This window comes from Culex pipiens, unplaced genomic scaffold, assembly GCF_016801865.2.
Source record: "Culex pipiens pallens isolate TS unplaced genomic scaffold, TS_CPP_V2 Cpp_Un0006, whole genome shotgun sequence".
NCBI lineage: Eukaryota > Metazoa > Arthropoda > Insecta > Diptera > Culicidae > Culex > Culex pipiens.
In genome coordinates, this window is record NW_026292823.1 from 150,820 (window position 1) to 170,172 (window position 19,353).

The 19,353-nt window shown below is 37.9% G+C and overlaps 2 protein-coding genes across 2 annotated transcripts; both read left to right on the forward strand.

The window, feature by feature from the left end:
• Positions 1 to 1,567: 1,567 nt before the first annotated feature.
• On the forward strand, positions 1,568 to 3,000 carry LOC120430475 (uncharacterized). The gene is made up of 2 exons (XM_039595572.1): positions 1,568 to 2,635; positions 2,764 to 3,000. The coding sequence occupies exons 1-2, from the start codon at positions 1,568 to 1,570 to the stop codon at positions 2,998 to 3,000; spliced, it is 1,305 nt and encodes a 434-aa protein (XP_039451506.1).
• Positions 3,001 to 12,301: 9,301 nt separating this feature from the next.
• On the forward strand, positions 12,302 to 13,342 carry LOC120430476 (general odorant-binding protein 45-like). The gene has a single exon (XM_039595573.1). The coding sequence runs from the start codon at positions 12,302 to 12,304 to the stop codon at positions 13,340 to 13,342; it is 1,041 nt and encodes a 346-aa protein (XP_039451507.1).
• The last annotated feature ends 6,011 nt before the right edge of the window (positions 13,343 to 19,353 follow it).

A 19,353-nucleotide genomic window follows, 5' to 3' on the forward strand; every position in this document is an offset into this window, starting at 1 on the left:
GTTTCCCGGGAATTTCTAAACCCGGGAAAATTGGACGCCCTAAGTGTATGACTATAACAATCAGATGTGTTTGACTATTACCTCTAAATATCTGCACCAAAACCAGAAATACCTGCTTATATTATTATTCGTAACTTATAAGCAGCATGATATCAACCACGCTTTCTCACAAATCAATCAATTTTCCTCGTTGGTCACACTTTCTTTCATGCAAGAGTTTCCGGTGACACCTCCGTAACACCACCACCTTGACCTTCACCGGAACTGCAAGGGGAGGTCTCGGTCTCGTCACCAACGGTGACATCGTCGTTCGGGGCAGAATCCCCGTCGTCGTGTCGTCCACCGGGAGACCGGTTAATATATTCTGAGGACGTATTTTCTCCCGGAAATCGTTGAGGATGTGGACGTGTGAGGATGGGTTGTTTGTGTTTGTGTTTGGTTGTAAATCGTGGCCCCAGTAGTGGTGCCAGCTTCAATGAAGTTGAGGTCTGTTTTATGAAATTTCCCTATACACTTTGTTGTTCTCGACGGAGGTTCAGACTTTGATGGGCCACATAAAAGGAAAGTGTTGGCTTGGGTGATGTTAATGTTGTAGAAACTCTATTTTTTTCTTATCTTCCAGCAAACTCATGAAAGCTAGTTTGTTGTGGCAAATGTCTGGTTGTGATTAGTAGAATGGACTCTAAAAGATGGTTCGAAAGTGTCAAAGTGATAAATTTGGAGTGCACTGAGTCAAAGTAACACACATTGTATAATCTACTACATTGCCTCTAGCTGTGTAGTTTCACGTTTCTTGAAAATAAATCTATAATTTTGCCAGCTGTAAAAGGTTTAGGTACGTTTTTGGCCAAAAATGACCTCTAGAGAAATCAACATATTGTTAAAATATATGTTGGAAAAACTTCAAATGTCAATACGACTAACAAGTAACACTGAAGCGTGATTAAAACTTAAACGTGTTCTTAAGTTTAAATCATTGTATTATTCTGCATTAGATAAAGAAGCGAAAAATAACAACAAGTCAGTCTTACGCCTCATTTTTCCTTATTATGGGGCACTTGTGATCCATCCATCCAGTGCCTGGAGGACATTTTTCTTACAACCTGTTAGATTAACAGTAGAAAGGACAAGCAAAAACAGGTGAGTCAAGGCCGTTCCCTTTTAAAATTATAGTATTTTATTGCAAAATAAAAATTGCAAACAGTTGTCCGATCCCAGGATTGTTGAATAATGTATTTCTTAAGATCGATTGACGTTGATCTATCAAATGCAGGAAGGACATTTTCCAGGAGTGATTTAGATGACATGGCATTTTTGTAAATTATAGTATTGATAGCGAAATTAAAACTGACACCATGATTGAAGTCTTGCTCTTTGCTGTCTAATTATGGGACACTTCTAATCTATCTTTCAAATCCAAGGAGGACATTTTTCCGGCAGCGATTGAGGTGATTTAATAGCGAAATAACAAATCGCGTTTTCTATCGAAAAACAGTTGCAAAATCCCAGGGTTGGATGAATAATGAATTTCTGAAGATTTCTGAGCTTCAGTCTAACTCAAGCCACGATGAGTTACAAACGTTTCGCGACTAGGCTCTGGCTCTGGTGCAAGTCTCGGGTGACCGCCTATCATGGTGTGTTGACCAAAGACTTTAATTACTCTTCGGATTTCTTCTTTGGAATGGACTTTCTGATGGTGACGGCCGGAATACGATTTCGCTCGGACAATGTGAACCTCCAACGCTGCTGGAACATCTACCGTTGGCTCATCTATTTCCCATTGATTGTCGCTCTTTGGAATACGTATCTCGGCGTAAAACGTGGGGAAAGCTTCGTAAATTTGCTGAACAGCATGCAAGCAATTCTTAGCGTAGTGATCAGTTCAGTGCGATGGGCTCTCATTGTTTGGCAATACGAACCGTTAATGGAGATCAAGCGATACTTGAATGGGATGCATTCCGGAAGGAATCTGGAGCAGTCGCTTGGAATCCGCAGTGCAGTTTTTTACAATATTCGAAAAATAGTGATTGGGGCAATTGGGTTCATGTGTGCATTCACTGGCACTATTCCAGCTCTTGACATTTCAAATCATCACTATTTGAAGTTGCCGTTTGATGTTCGGGAGAGTTTTCCGAGCGTTCAGTTCATATTTGAGAAGTCATATTTCATATGGATTTTCGGATTACTAATGTTGATTGTACTAGTGTATCTACTCTTCTTCATGATCCTTACAGCACTGACAGCGGAAGCAAAAATAACTGCATTGGCGTTTTCAGCAGTATTTGACAGCACCAGGAAAAGAGTTGATTTGAAACTGCAATTGGAACCCGGCAACTCTCGCCAATTTGAATCAAAGACAAAGTACTACTTCTGGAAGTTTCTCCAAGAAGAAGTAGGCAAATGTGTCCAGCAGCACGTTGAGTTCCTCGCGATGAAAAACAAAATTAAACTGTTGCTAAATGCCAGCTTCTTGGTAATTTACTACTTGACCACGCTCAGCCTAGCCAGTGGAGCAATTTATCTGTCCCAGATGACATCCGTTACGGTCTTCTCGCTGCATACGTTATCCTACTGTCTCTGGATTGCCTTCGAATGTGGTACATTGACGCAATTAGTGGATCTGTTGACTGATGCGGTAAGTTTTGCATTGATTCCTTCTTCCATGCAAAGTGTTTTATTATGGTTATGTTCATTGCATAACCTCAATAACTTAAAAATAAATCGATTTCCAGAGCAAATTCTCTTTTTCCAAACACTAAACAGAACGAATCCATCGGATGGGCGGTGTACGAACTCGCATGGCCTACGGAACTGCAGTACGACGAGCGGTTCCAGGTGGAATGTCGGTCCGTGCGCGAAGCAATGGCGATCGTCATGACGGTTTCCCAACAACCGTTGGGATTGGACTGCTTCGGGTTGTTTGAATTTAACCTAGAACAGTTCTACGAGCTGCTCAATATGGCGTACAGTTTTTACACGTTCCTGAGGGATTTTGTGTGAACAGTGAGGAGTAATGAATTTTGTGTAAATATAAGTTTGATTAAAACTTTTCAATTTTGAGGATATTGTTAACTTAGTTTAAAATTCACAGTTGACTTAACGTAAGTAAATTTAAGAGACAAAAATCTATTTAGTTCATGTCAAATGTCTTTTAAGGCGTGGTAAAGACTTGACAACATTTATAAATAAGATACAAGACACAAGATACAATTAAGTTAGTTTGCAAATACTAGTTTTATGGTAACAAAAATGTAAAAAAATTGCACTGTGAATACAATTCAAACCAATGCACTCGTGTGGTAGGGCCTTAGGCCGAGTAAAAAAAGTCGTGTGATGATTTCAGATGACATCATACCTTGATAGATTTTTTTTTAAATCAACGGCAACGAATCATTGCAATGCTCAAGTTTTAAGTATTTTTTATTTTTGTTATCAAACATTTTCTACGATGAAGTTTAAACAGTAATTTATCCCGCCCGTATGGATCAACCGGACCGCGCACTGGACTCACAACCCAGAGGTTGCGGGTTAGAATCCAGCGGCGGGCGCTCTAAAATTCTAAGTGTAAATATGGGTATCCGGCGCCGTCGCTCCGTGCCGTACTCAAACACTTATAAGGAGCCCAGGGCGGCGAAGTCCTTGTAGTTAAAAGGAATACACTAGTGGTTGGTACTTGCAATGGTGGCCGACAGTTATAAAGTCAACGTCTTTTTTTATATTGTTTGCAAGAAATCAATATTTTCTTACAAAATGTGGATGGCAGTATTTGAGAATGGATTTGTTAAGGTTTTTTTTTAAATTTTCTGTAGATTCATTTTTGGCCCAGATACTAGTGCACTTCACATTTCTATTGTTTAAAGAATTAGACAGATTTGAGTCATTTGACTAACAGTTATGATGAAATTTAACCGTTGTTGATTTTGGCAGATGGTTTACTGATCTAAGTAGGGGAGCTGGGGGTAAGATGGCCAGGCGGGGTAAGACGGCCACCTCACCGATTTAATAAGTATACTAATGAATATTACTAAAATGTTTAATATGTTTGGCAAAGGTGACTCCATATGCATTTTTTAGCATGAGGAACAGTATTCCTCATGCTAAAAAATGCATATGGAGTCACCTTTGCCAAACATATTGTTTGAAATAGTATGAAAATAGCTCAAAATAAACAAATAATTTTTGAACTTGAAACTGGATGTAATTTTCATGAATAACAACTTAGGCATTTTTGTTAGATAACAATATGTTTTCCTGTCTTCAATATTTTTTCATGTTAAATTGAAGTTTTCCCTAGATTATGTCTCTCGGAAAAGTTTAAAAATTGCGATGAGCTATTTGTAAAAAATGTTTTAAAAAATAATGTATTTGGGGGCAAGACGGCCACCTCCTCCGGGGGTAAGACGGCCATCCGTAATTTGTAAATTTTTATTTGATATAGGTTATATTTTTGAATATCAAGTCATATTTGTAGATAAGGAAAAGCATTTTCAATGAAACTATCCATTTTTGATCAAAATGCTGTTAACTACCGTTTGGACAACATTCTTTACTGTGATAAAGCAAAACTCATTGAATAGTATGAAATCCTATCAAACTTTTCATAAAAATTGCTAATTTAATATTGTTAACATAATTTTGATTTACTTATTCTAATCGAAATACACAAACTAATTATTTTGCATCAAATAGTGTTTGTTTTATAGTAAAAATTCACCTTTTTCATAAAATGTGGTCGCAATAATATGAAATTCACTGAGCCAAAATATATATTTTTTTAAACAGCATTTTTCTTCACATTTGAAACTTGATTTTTTTCAACCAAAATAGTTATGATGTTCAGAGAAGTCTGTTAAACCAACCATGTAGGTATTTGGATGGATTTAGCAAAGTTATTAAGTTAATTTATAGCACTGGCCGTCTTACCCCACATGGGTGGCCGTCTTACCCCGCGTATTTCATATAAATATACGATTTCAATTATTTTTTTAAAATTGCTGAAAAGTATTGAAAATTGGTTTTTAGACCATCTGATTTATGTCATTTCTATAATGGACTACTAGTAGTACAATATGTACGTAATTTGAGATCAAAATAATATGTTGTGTTAATTTTATGAGACTTCTTCCTTAGGGTGGCCGTCTTACCCCCACCTCCCCTAAAGTGATTTTGAACTATTTTCTATTTACTAACATCGGTGCAAAAGGTGCACGTCATACGTTGGCTTGTCTCCTAGGAAGATCATGGGATCTGACGATCGGGATCAGATTTGGCTATGATTTTTGAAAATTTAGCTGTTTGTTGAAGATGTTCTTTTTCTGTGTGAGTGCTTTCCATCATTTGCTGATGATTATATTTCCCTGTATTATTATATTATAAACCACTCTCCTATCCCTTTTCCCCTTTCCCATTTTCAATCCCAATTTCCCGAATTGCCCTTCCCACAAAAAATTTAGTTATTTGTCAAATTAACACTTACACACCACACCTAACTGATTCCGAGCGCTTAGTACGGTATGTCCACGCATCCTTCCTTCATAAATGATTCTGTGAAATGTGGTCTGCTTACCGAATCTATCTTAGCTGTTAATACTACGCAGTAGGCCTGATTGCTTTGATTTTTGCTATACATTTCCTGGCCTCGAATGTACTGCAAGCATTAATATTGACAAGAAAAGACTTTGGGCGTAATCTAACCGCACGTTCTTCCAGGATGCTTTCTTTGTACTGGCTGCGCTTGAAAGACAAAGATGACAGACACTTTAACAACCGAATATAGGCAAACAGAATTGGGTAAAAGTCCAGTTATACCAAAAACCAACAATTTTCAATTAATTTTGTTAAATTTTTATATCTTATCGTTTTTTCGGTATACTTATGTTATGCCAGTGAATCGGTTGCTTTGGGAGACCTCAGCCTGACTGAGTAATTTAAGCTCTTACTTCATTTTACAAAGATCAAAGAAATGAAAGGAAAACATAATACCATTGTGGGCAACAACATACGATGCATCAACAACTTTGACTTTTAAAGTTGGTTTGAATTTCAATATTTCTGTCGACAAACTTTTTCCTGAGTTCTATTACAATGTAAACTCAAGGAAGATTACTTCAAACGAGCAAATTGAGCTTCACGCTTCGTTACACCTGAAGGAGGCAGCCATTTGAGGATTTAACGGCGGTTAAGTTGCAGCATGCAGCTCAGTCTGTACGGCAAGCAAAGAGCTGAGCTCTAAGATGTACCTTAAGCTTTCAAAGAATATGCTTTACTAAGAGTTCAGGTGAATTGGTTATGTAGCGCGGCAAGACTAAATTGATCTTAAAATGGAACAAGCAGAAACTTGTTTCGAGTGGTACCTGAAATTTAACAGGTTTATTTTTTTTCTCTAAGCTTTAATCCAATTTCTATGTACAATTATTTTGTACATCACATGTGTGATAAACTCTACCACTACTCGTTTATTAATTATGTACTCACAGCTAAACTTAATCCTTCTCACGTTAGTCTTTTATAAGCAGCAAACATCAGCAAGATCCTCCTCAACCAGCCAAAAGTGCAAAGTTGCTTCTGGGTTGAGAGCAAACATCAGCTTAATTTAAAGTTGTTAGCAGCAGCAGCAGAGGAGACGAATTTTCCGAGCAAACACGAGAGCTCAGTAGAAAGAAGATCCAGCTCGTCACGGAAAGTGCACAGTTTCAGCTTAGGAGAAAAGAAGAAGAAAGAAGCTTGCCAGTACTTTGCCCGTGGGCAAGCTTAGTTTGCCGAGTTCCATCATTAATTCATCCTTCGTTAATTACTCTCACTATCACATTCCACCTCACTCTCTGACGCACCCACGAGTGACGTATCTTGGAACAGTTTGGAAATTCTGTGAAATGGGATGACTTCGTAACGTAATCGGAAGTGTGCACGGTGCATAGCTTTGGATTCCGATGAATTTCAGACGCAGTCTACCTCCAGGCGTAATGCTAGCTAGTGGCGTAATCTGTTGCCGAAAATTGCACAAATCTCCTCTCTTTGACGGTAGCTGCTGCAAGTGCAAGGAAAACTTTACTTTCGCAGCTTGGATTGCACTCGCTTTGGCTTGATCTATTGTGCAGTTTAATTGAAATCTTGGTTTTTGCTCGCGCGCTGCGTTTTAATTCTAGAAAGCCAACAGACTCTCGAATGAATGAATGCAACTTCCCAACAAAGCCGGAAGAGTCTGGCGCCTGTGGTGGAATTGTTTGGTGTGTGTCTTATCAACGCTGCCACGTGGGGCAATGGAGGGGGACACGTGGCACGTTTGAGGTCACAGAGCGGAGTGCAGTGATAGAAGCTGACACAGGGTAGATGGGGTGGTGCTGGGCGTAAACGGGATTGTGCTGGACGAAGGATAATTACTGACCGGGCTGATTTATGGTTCGGTTGCCAGTATTATACGGGGAACATGTTATGTTGGACCGGAAGTGGAACCGCTTGTTAGATGACCGTTGGCGGCCTGCTCAGTTGCGCAGTTTGAAAGTAAATTAGAATGATGCGTTGAAGTGAATAATATCAGGTTGTGCTGGTATGGTAGATGTAAATGAGTGCAAATTTCACCATAACAAAAATCTTGTTAATGCCGAATTAGTTCGAATCAAAGATTTAAAATTTGGTTTTAGAATATATTTTAACAGGTGTTTTTAACCTGCAGATTATTGTGTCTAAGTTGTCTTTAAACTATTTTTTTTGCATCCCAAAAAGATTGCGCTGGCACATCATTTTTTGAATTCCAAAGTGACTTTGATAGTAAGTTACGATAGTTTAACGTAACTAGAATTAAAAATTTCTAGTAATGTTTCATTTTAACTTAGTTTTTAACTATGCATAAATTAAATAAAATATCAAATATATTGACATAAGAAACGTTTCAGAAGCATGACTCAACAAATTTTCACATTAACTATGAAAAAAGTTGTAATGAAAATGCCAAGAAATTTAACGATACCTACATTTGAATGCTGTTTCTAAAACAATTTATTCTTTGAATAAAAAGATAATGAAATTTCACAAGCTTCGTTAAAATTGTTCAATGAAATAAAAAAAAGAAAGCTGTCTCTAAAAAGAAAATCGTGACACTTTCAGATTATTTCCATGATCCTACCAAGCAAACGTAGACCAATACAACTGGTGATCTTTTCCCTTCTGGAATCGATTGCTTAGTAAAGGGAAGGTAGTGAATCGTCACAAACTGGACCTTATCAAGACACCTTAGAAAGACAACCTATGGAATGTTAACATCAACCTTAACATGTTAACATTAAGTTGATTAATAAACTGTCACTGAATTCGCTTTGTAAATGCCGGCCCCGATACTCTTCACGGGTGTTCCCCCACACAGCAAAAAATCCGATGGTAAAATCGCATGCAAAAGCATGCACATCACCTTCGTCAAAATAAACACTTAATATTACACACTGCATGTACAATTTTTGCAAACACACAAAAAAGTTGCAACCGACGGGATTCAAACCCAGCACCAACAGTTAGGACTGGCGCCTTAGCCCACTCGGCCATTAGACCGATGTAAAGCTGTAAGGATAAACGCATATATGAGCTTGACATTTCGGTCAAGTAGGTTTCCCATACTGATGGGCTACATATTTCAGGATGTAATATTACACAGAATTTCATAAAATAATGCAACATTTATTTTACACCCAGGCCTTTTACACGCAGCTGGATTACTACTTTTTTAGCTGTGCAGGAACAGGGAAAAAATTACTTTTTACCAAGCAAAGTTTTCTCAATTTTTTGTTAACAAACCTATAACATTTTACAACATTTATTAATAAAATACTCCTTGAGGAACTGTGGTCATCTTCTCTGAAAAGATCATTTTAATTCTTGGCCATTCTGTTTATTTTTATTTCGTATGCTGTACTTTGCAAAAAAAAATCTGAATTTTAACTTGAATATTTAGACAAATTTAATTATTTGAACAAAATAAAACCCACGTTATTCTCTTTTGAATAACAGAATTTATTATTTAACTGCACAGTTCAAGCAAAAAAAAATGTTTTGTTTAATTTACGAGAGAAAACCTGTAAATTACATTCAACTGTGTTTGACATTTTTGGTAAAATTTCAAAAAGTCTGATTTTTTTGAATATTTATGCAAATCTCTACCTTGTTCTTCAATCATATTTTTAATTTCGCTGCCATTTTCCATTAGTCAACTCTCAAAATTGTGAGACATGTCATTTTATGAGGGATTAAATGTTCTTTTTGAATCTGCAATAACCCAGATAAGTTTTTTTTTCATTTAGAAAAAAATAAATAAAAATTACGTGTTTTTTGTGAACTTGACGGGTTACTTTTTAGGGGGTACCATTGTTCTACAAAGTTGTAGAGCACAATAACAAAAATTTTGGTGTTTAAAAATAAGGGGTATGAATGAATTCTTCACGAGTTATCTGAATTTTACAGAAAGGTTTTTTGAAAAAGTGATAAATTTTACCATTTTTAACCAGTTTTTTTACTTTTTCACCGCTAAAATTCAAACGAGTGCTTTTGAAAGTATTTTTCCGAAAAGTTCAGCAAATTTTGTACAAGAATGACCCTTTAGACGTTTGTTGTGGCTCGTGCATCACTCGTGCACTGCATTGTTTTGTCCATTGTAACGCTTCCAAAACATCAGCTGTCGTCTTCATTACAAGTATTTTTTGAATGATTTTATGGTGTTTTATTATCTACTTGCCATTTTAATTGATAATTTTTTTCACAGATAATGAAATATCAACACTTGATGTTATGTGTCCTCTTCCCTTGCTAAGGTTGACAGTGTTATCTAGCAAACCAGTCACCGTAACTAAACTTTATCAACTTTCAGCAGTAACAACTTCAAACAACATCTGGTGATGATGTAGTCGCCACTTTTTCACTCTGCCACAACATTAACATACTGTTTATGCTAACGAATTCAGCTCCAGTGTCCTTTCAACTCCCCACGTGTGCACTATTGCGATTTTTTTCTGTTTTCACTGCCACGTGCATGCTCTTTGTGTTCGTGCTTCAAATTTGCATAGTTAATAGCCTTTGCAGACACCTTCGCTTTGTTATGCTGAAGGCGAAAAAGTAGCCATTTAAAATTACAACCCGAGTAAAAATGTCCAACATTGGCTCCAGTTATTAGTCGAAATTGTCTCAATTTGTCCACCCGTTTCACACCAGCACCAGGTCGTCCGTCAAAACCATTGCCATAAATCTCCCCAGCAATGGGAGACATTTTCCTTCCACCAACCTCCCTCCCCCCTACGTAAATGTAATTCCAGATTTATGGTGTTGAATTGTTCACGGCGTCCTCCCGCCACCCAAATATAAAAGGACACACTCACAACTGGAAAGGAATCCTGACGGTGACGAGGTGTAATAAATTAGAGAGCAGGTCGTAATTTCTCAGCTGGAAAATGTTCCCGTTTTGTCACACGCGAATTGGCGGTTGGACCAGGACAGGTGGTTAAATGGACGGTTTTCAGGTGGTGGCTTTTTGACAAAGGGAAAACTTTATCCTTTTCTGACTAACCAACCAACCACAGTTTCACAGGTTGCGGATGAACGAATGATTTGGGTGGGGAGAAAACTATTGAATGGATTCCCTTCCCTCTCCCACGTGAGACAAAGCTGCGGTTTGGAAGTTCTATCACCTGTATTCAAATCCGAACGGTATCAGAAATGTGGCATTTTTTGTGGACACTAACTCTGAAAATAATTTTCTATTCAATCAACTTTTCGATTCTTTAAGATGACCGTTTGTAGGTGTAGGTTTACCTATCTAGTAAAAACTATAGAATAATATGCTTTTTAAAGTTGTTGCTGCAGTAGGATAAAACTCTTTTCAAGTACCGTAAACCGGGGTGACTTTGATAGGATTTCAATTTGTTTTTGGAATATTTTCCAACAGGAAAGGTTTTTCTCAAGATTATTATTTCTAAAACATGTACTGGGGTACGCCACACCAAGTCCATGCACTATTTTGGAAAAAAGTTGTTTCAATAGTGTTTAGAAAAATAGTTACGTTAAAAATTCTTAGTTTAAATTCCGGGGTGACTTTGATAGTCATAGTTTTTCTTATTAAAATCATATTTAAGATGTTCAAACTTTATTTGTACGTTAAATGTACCATCACTAAAGTAGCTGATATAGTTTTAAGAAAAAAAAATCCATGTTTATATTTAGTTAACTAAGTTTATAAGCTTTTCAACAAAATACATATAAATTTTAGGTAAAATTTAGGTAAAAAGTCGGAATTTTGCCAGAAATTTGTTAAAACTAGTTTTGTTTATAAAACTATCGATTTAAATTGCATTTCATACTGAATTCGAAGCACGAATCACAAGTTTTTACATTTTACATGAAATTTGTTCAACTGAAATTGCCTATAAATTTGGAGATTTTTTTTAGTTGTGTTTCAAAACATATATTATTTACTATTTACAAACTTATTTAACCTTCTCCTAATGGATGATTGTCCAAAGAATCCTAAAATGCATTCCGCTGGCCAATTCAAAATTATGTTCATTGAGAAAATCATGACACTTCGAGAAGTTTAAAATAATGACTTTCATCAACATTTTCTTAACTATAGTTAACTAACTTTTTAAACTTTCCAAAATTTTATGAAAAGTTCTTTTTGAGGTACTTTGAACACTTCTCTACCACGGTCAGTATGATTCTAAACCATTCCGTACGTATTTAAATTGTACTCTTCATTTTGCGGAAAAATCGCAAACCTATCAAAGTCACCCCGGCTATCAAAGTCACCCCGTTTTACGGTACTCTTCCAAACTCCTGATTGAGTCTAGCAGAGAATTGCATAATGCCACGGTAAAACTGCTTGCTCAAAAGTAATTGAATGCAATTGAATTGAAAATTGCACAAAATATCACAAAATTATTCACAACTTAGAAAATGTGGTTCAATCAAGTGTGCTTTTTCCAGATTTTCTCGATTTCTCAACTTAAACGGCTACACTGCATTCTTCTGATAGTTCTGTTATAAAACTAAAACTTTACGCAACACACTGAATCGACCAATAACCCTTAGCGAAAGCTGGTTGAACCATTACTTTGACAAAAATTAGTGTTTGGTATATTTACGAAACGATCAAGTTACACTGATACCGGGAAGTTTAAAAGAAATCATTTTTATAATACGGAAGAAGCCTATTTAAACCCAAAACATCAACCAATCACGCACACACTAAACTTCCGCAGCACTATAAACTCTCCCATTCCCATAACCACCGTCAGTTGTGCACCACACGCCACAGTTACATGGGGCTATGACTTGGTTGGTCGTACTGCCATGCCTAGCGGTCGTCACTGCACTTGGCGTACGGCACAACGCAGTGTTCAAAAGCATCCACCAGGCAAACTTGGAGTGTCAGCGATACCTGAACGGCACCAACAACGAGACTTGCGGGTCACGCTGTGAACTGCTCGTTTTGCGCGGCTGGAGTGACGAAACCGGACTGGTGTGTGATTCCTACCAGCGCTACTTCCGGCCCACCTGTGACGACACGGATTTCAAGAACCGAACGCGCAGCTGCATTGCGAGTGGTTGGAGCACCGCGGGGGATGTGTGCGATTGTGCGGAAGTTGCGGCTCGTTGCTGTCGCGAGCAGTACGGTTTCCTGGAGTCGCGGAGTCCCAAGATCTTGCGGATGCCCGAGGTGCTGGTGACGAGCAGCTTGATGCAGTGTGCGCGGATTTTGGGTGTTGCGGCTGAGGAGTTGAGGCTGTATCGGGGCGTTTGGTTTCAGTTTCCGGAGAAGGCGAGGCGTCTGCTGCGATGCTTGGTGTTGCGTCAGGGTATCTTTGCTGATGATCATGGGTTGGACGTTGACGGAGCGTTTTTTCAGTATGAACATAGTATTGAGAAAGAAGAGTTAGAGGGAAGTTTTGGGAGGTGTGCAAACAGAGTTCTAGCGAAACAGTACAAGGACAGAAGTCGTTGGGTAGCCCGGACTATGTTTCAGTGTATTCCACGGAATGTTTCTTTCAAAATCGACTCGGTTGATCTGATACCTACGAAGTTACACCCAGTGGAATGCATGAAAGTTTTCAAATCCAAGTGTCAAGAGGGTTGTAGTCGCGAGACTATCGCCGAACAGTGCCATGATCCTGCTTTCAAGATATCAACGGATTTGTTAAATGACTTACTGCAGCAACTGGAGGTCAGCGAGGAGGGTCTGTTGCTACCTTCGATTACCCTAATTGATCTTCTACCAAAGGTAATCGACGAATGTGTTAGTACTCGGCTCAACGACTGTCTTGAAGACTGTTCGCATCAGGGAATCCAAGTGATATGTAGTCCTCCTTAACTTTAGGTTTGAATACAACTTTAATCTAACCTTCAAACAATTCAACTCCAACTAGTACTATAATAAACAGCAAATGTTTACGACATGAAGTCGAGGCACTAAGTAGAGAAAACTCGTTGAAAAAATGCACATTCAGCTGCAGCTGCACTCTTCGAGGTCACACCTTCGTGACGGAAAAAAGTAGCACGAGTTGCATGCCCCAGCTGGCAGTAAATATTTACCCACCCAGCTGGGCAATGCAACAATTGAAAGTCCGATAAACAGCTCCGAGGAATCGGTCACGCATTTGACCGGTCCTACGAGGAAACAGGAAACTTAACGCGAAATGCACTCCCTGGATGGCTGCTTTGCGAATAGGGTTGTTCGATTCTCTTTTGAGGTTCTTTACGATCAGTTATTTAATACAAGATAAACAAACCACCCTAGAGGGAAGCAAATTCTTCGAATGGAACCGATAACGATGCGGTGGAAATGGTTTCCTACTCGGAGTGGTACACTGCTGCACTACATCGGGCAAGGTCGATGCGGACTAATAGCTGATATCATCAGATCGTTGGGTATTATTCACTGTTTAATCCGATTATCACGGGGTAAATTTAAACAAATCCTCATCTCTGGTAACTTTGCTTATTATGAATTGCAAGGATATCAGATATTCAAATACACTCTTTACTACCCAATCAAACTTACCAAAGAAAATTGATTATTGAGATTGTTTCAAGGCAAAAGCCCAAGTTGTTCGGAAATATATTTTTTTACAGGATAAAAACAGTCCAACAATAAACTGCCACTCCACTTTATACTGTACTAAGTAGCATTACATCCTGAACCCATTCACCGACTCAATGACTCGCAGCCGAGGTTAATGGTGCCATGATATCCCGCTGCTGTTGCTCGTTTAATTCACTATCTTACACACCCAGTTGTACACCATCAGCACTTTGAATCCCTGCACACCGCCCCCGGAAGAGCAAAAAGCCAAGTGCTAATGAAAATGACACTCGCCACCCCAACCCCCCTTCAACCACTTTAATGAGTCTGAAGGCGGCTCATTAAAAATTAACACTCTTGCTGGGTAAGTTGCTTTCTTTCCCGATGAATCGCCACTTTGAACATTGCGGTTTTGTGGGCTAATGGACTAATGGGTTATACTGTTTTATGCCATCAGAAGTGAGTTTGCAATAACTTTGACTCCAAGATTTGGTTGAATGGGACAATGGCATGAGTTGTAGGATCTTGTTTAGTTTAAGATTGGTTTGACGGGTCAAAACCCTCTTTAAAGCCCAAATAGGACGGTGATGCCTCTTCGATCAAATTGCCGGGAACGTTTTTGGGCCAAAGCTGCAAACACAAATTAATAATGCATCGTTCCTCCCCGTTGAGGGGGCGCAGAACATCCTCCGAGGATTCTCCGAGCAAAGCAATAGCACCTTCATGTATTATTCAACGGCCGGCACTGCCTTCTTCTCGGCGTCGACGTTGGTCAATTTGTGCCCACACTCGAGGTTTGTCCCAGGACAGCGGAATGTGAGAGGAGAGACATATCGATACGGGATGACCGGTGCAGGTCCATGTCGGAGTGGTGCCAACAACCGGTCTTTGTTGGCGTCCCGGATGGTATTCGCTGGAGTTGGGAAAGTAGTACAGGGACGTTAAAGGGGAGTGTTGTTGAGAGTTTTGAGCTTGCGGTTCATTGAAGTTTATTGAATAATCGGGGTTCCTTGAGGTTTGCGGGTTCATCCGGGTAAGAGTTTTTAACTCATTGCTGTTCTTGAAGTTAATTGAGATATTTTGAAATCTTGGGAGTTCATTACGATCTTAATGTTTTCAATAGTACAGTCGAATATCCAGTTTTTGGTCCATGCTTTCTCGAAAAACTTTCCTATTTTAATGAATGATGTGGAACAAAAGTTCTTCGGTCATTTTGTTTGCGAACTCGTTATCTCCCTTTTCGATGGTTCTATCAATATGGAGGAGAAAAAAAGACTCACAACAAAAATTTTAAACTAGGATCCTTGACAGGTATGGGGTGGTCGTGGATAATTTGAGGGTGCAGTTAAGAATTACAAAAATGTGTCCACGTGGTTTATGGATGTTTCCTGGTGTGTTTGTAATAGAGGAGAAAAGCAACTCGCGACAAAATTTTGAGGCTAGGAATTTTGACAGGTAAGATTTTCATAAAGTATTCGCCTCCTTTTCTCTCCCACAGAAATCCTGGGAACGAGGTAGCTGTCAAACTTGGCCAAAATGTTAAAGTCACTCAAAAATGAACTTTGAGTGATTTGAGTTCATTTCTGACGTCACATATCTGGTGGTGGTGGTGATTTTCTCCTCTATAGAGGAGAAAATCGTGACGTCAGAAATGAACTCAAATCACTCAAAGTTCATTTTGTGAGTGACTTTAACATTTTGGCTTAGTTTGACAGCTACATTGTCCCCAGTTTTTTTGTGGGAGAGAAAAGGAGGCAAATACTTTATGAAAATCATACCTGTCAAAATTCCTAGCCTCAAAATGTTGTCGCGAGTTGCTTTTCTCCTCTATAGAGGAGAAAATCGTGACGTCAGAAATGAACTCAAATCACTCAAAGTTCATTTTGTGAGTGACTTTAACATTTTGGCCTAGTTTGACAGCTACATTGTCCTAAGTTTTCTGTGGGAGAGAAAAGGAGGCGAATACTTTAGAAAATCATACCTGTCAAAATTCCTAGCCTCAACATTTTGTCGCGAGTTGCTTTTCTCCTCTATAGAAGAGAAAATCAATAGAGAAGAAAAGCAACTCGCGACAAAATTTTGAGGCTAGGAATTTTGACAGGTATGATTTTCATAAAATATTCGCCTCCTTTTCTCTCCCACGGAAAACGTGGGACAGTGTAGCTGTCAATCGGTTAAAGTCACTCACAAAATGAATTTGAGTTCTTTAAGTTCATTTGTGCCGTCACAATTTTCAAAGAAGAAAATGTTGGAGCCTACCCTCAAAAGGAAATTCTAGAGTTTTTTAAGGTTTTACAGGCTGTGGAATTCTCTTTGAACTTATTGAAGTTTGACAGCTGTCATGGCTTAGGTGTTAGATTTTTTAACAATGTCGAATCAAGCTTCTATCACAAGTTTTATGTCCAATAACTTTGTTATACAATCGTAGAACTCACAAAGGAAAACAAGGTTAATGGAAAGTCCCTGGAAAATAGCAACGGCAGCTTCCAAATCGCTCAAAAGTTGTCAACAAAATAAACTCAACAAATTTAATGTTTATTTTGTGAGTTATTTTTGAATGGTTTAACAGCTGCCATTGCAAATTCAGAGTCCTTGACTGCAGCAATTCTTCATGTAAACTAATGTCAAAAACATAAACAATGACTTTTAAATCCCACCGTTTGGCATGCATGATTTTTAAAACCTGCCAAACAAATCGAAGCAAACTGGGGGTTGCTGGGGGAAAATTGTTAAAGTATGAATGTTTTGTTTTCTTTTGAAACGGTGGTGTTTTTGGGGTCCGGTTTTATAACAGAAACGGATTAGGTCAGGTGAAAACTGGACAACTTTCTTTATGAATCCCGATCTCCAATATATCGTCATGGCGAATAGCTCAAAAAAAATGATTTTGCGGTTCCGGACACACATCTGGAATCATGGAAAGTGAAGTGAAGCTTTCGGCGGACGGTGGAGTTGAAACGAAACAAATGTTCATTAAAATTTTTAAAGTGAAGCTGAAGCACCTGAAGACTTACTATGTATAATTTGTTATTTATGTGTAATTTATAAATTTGCAAGTGAAATAAATATGTTGCAAAAATGCATCAATTATCTTAATGGACATAACATCCAAAGTGTCAACTTCGGCTAATTGATGAAGTTCACTGGTGCTGAACCAGGGAGGAAGTTTCAGAATCATTTTCAGAATTTTGTTCTGAATCCTCTGATGTTTTTTCTTCCTGGTTAAACAACAGCTTGTCCAGATCGGCACAGCATAAAGCATGGCAGGTCTGAAAATTTGTTTATAAATTAACAGTTTATTCTTGAGACAAAGTCTAGAATTCCTGTTTATAAGTGGATACAAACATTTAATATATTTGTTACATTTAACCTGTATACTTTCAATGTGATCCTTGTAAGTAAGGTTTTTGTCAAAAGCAAGTCCAAGATAGTTCACTTGATCCTCCCACTTTAAATTTACCTCATTCATCTTTATAATGTGATGACTTTTTGGTTTAAGAAAATCAGCCCTTGGTTTGTGAGGGAAAATAATTAGTTGAGTTTTTGCAGCATTTGGAGTAATTTTCCATTCTTTCAAATAAGAATTGAAAATATCCAAGCTTTTTTGTAATCTTCTTGTGATGACACGAAGGCGTTCTACCTTTGGCGGAGATGCTTGTATCATCAGCAAAAAGTGATTTCTGACATCCTGGGGGCAAATCAGGCAAGTCAGAAGTAAAAATATTGTATAAAATTGGACCCAAAATGCTTCCTTGAGGGACGCCGGCACGTACAGGTAGTTGATCAGCTATTCTGATAACATACCTGCAGAGTACGATCCGTCAAATAATTTTGAATAATTTTCACGATATAAATCGGAAAATTAAACCTTTCTAATTTCGCAATCAAACCTTTATGCCAAACACTGTCAAATGCTTTTTCTATGTCTAGAAGAGCAGCGCCAGTAGAATAGCCTTCAGATTTGTTGCTTCGAATTAAATTTGAAACTCTCAACAACTGATGAGTAGTTGAATGCCCAAGGCGAAATCCAAACTGCTCATCAGCGAAAATTGAATTTTCATTAATGTGTGTCATCATTCTATTAAGAATTATTCTTTCGAATAATTTACTAATAGATGAAAGCAAACTAATGGGCCGATAGCTTGAGGCTTCAGCAGGATTTTTATCCGGTTTCAAAATCGGAATTACTTTGGCATTTTTCCAACTACTGGGAAAATATGCCAAATCAAAACATTTGTTGCAAATTTTGACCAAGCTACTTAAAGTTGCTTCTGGTAATTTTTTAATTAAAATGTAAAAAATGCCATCCTCACCAGGGGCTTTCATATTTTTAAATTTTTTGATAATAGATTTTATTTCATTCAGATCCGTATTAAAAACATCATCTGATGAAAACTCTTGTTCAACAATATTCTGAAATTCTATTGAAATTTGATCTTCAATAGGACTCAAAACATTTAAGTTGAAATTATGAGCACTCTCAAACTGCTGAGCAAGTTTTTGAGCTTTCTCCCCATTAGTTAATAGAATATTATCACCATCTTTTAAAGAAGGGATTGGTTTTTGAGGTTTCTTAAGAACCTTTGAAAGTTTCCAAAAAGGTTTGGAATAAGGTTTAATTTGTTCGACATCTCTTGCGAACTTTTCATTTCGCAGGAGAGTGATTCTGTGGTCAATAACCTTTTGCAAATCTTTTTGAATTCGCTTCAGTGCAGGATCACGAGAACGTTGATACTGTCTTCGGCGAACATTTTTCAGACGAATCAGAAGCTGAAGATCGTCATCAATAATGGGAGAATCAAATTTGACTTGGACTTTAGGAATAGCAATATTCCTAGCATCCAAAATTGCATTAGTTAAAGATTCCAAGGCTGAATCAATATCAGCTTTGGTTTCTAAAACAAAATCATGATTTAAATTATTCCCAATATGATGCTGATACCTGTCCCAATTAGCTTTGTGGTAATTAAACACAGAACTATTGGGTCTGGTAACTGCTTCATGAGAAAGTGAAAAAGTTACTGGAAGGTGATGAGAATCAAAATCAGCATGAGTCACTAAAGGACCACAATACTGACTTTGATTTGTCAAAACCAAATCAATTGTTGATGGATTTCTAACAGAAGAAAAGCAAGTTGGCCCATTCGGATATAAAACCGAATAAAGACCAGAAGTACAATCTCTGAATAGAATTTTACCATTGGAATTTACTTTTGAATTATTCCAAGATTGGTGTTTGGCATTAAAATCACCGATGATCAAAACTCGAGATCTATGCCGAGTAAGTTTATTCAAATCCC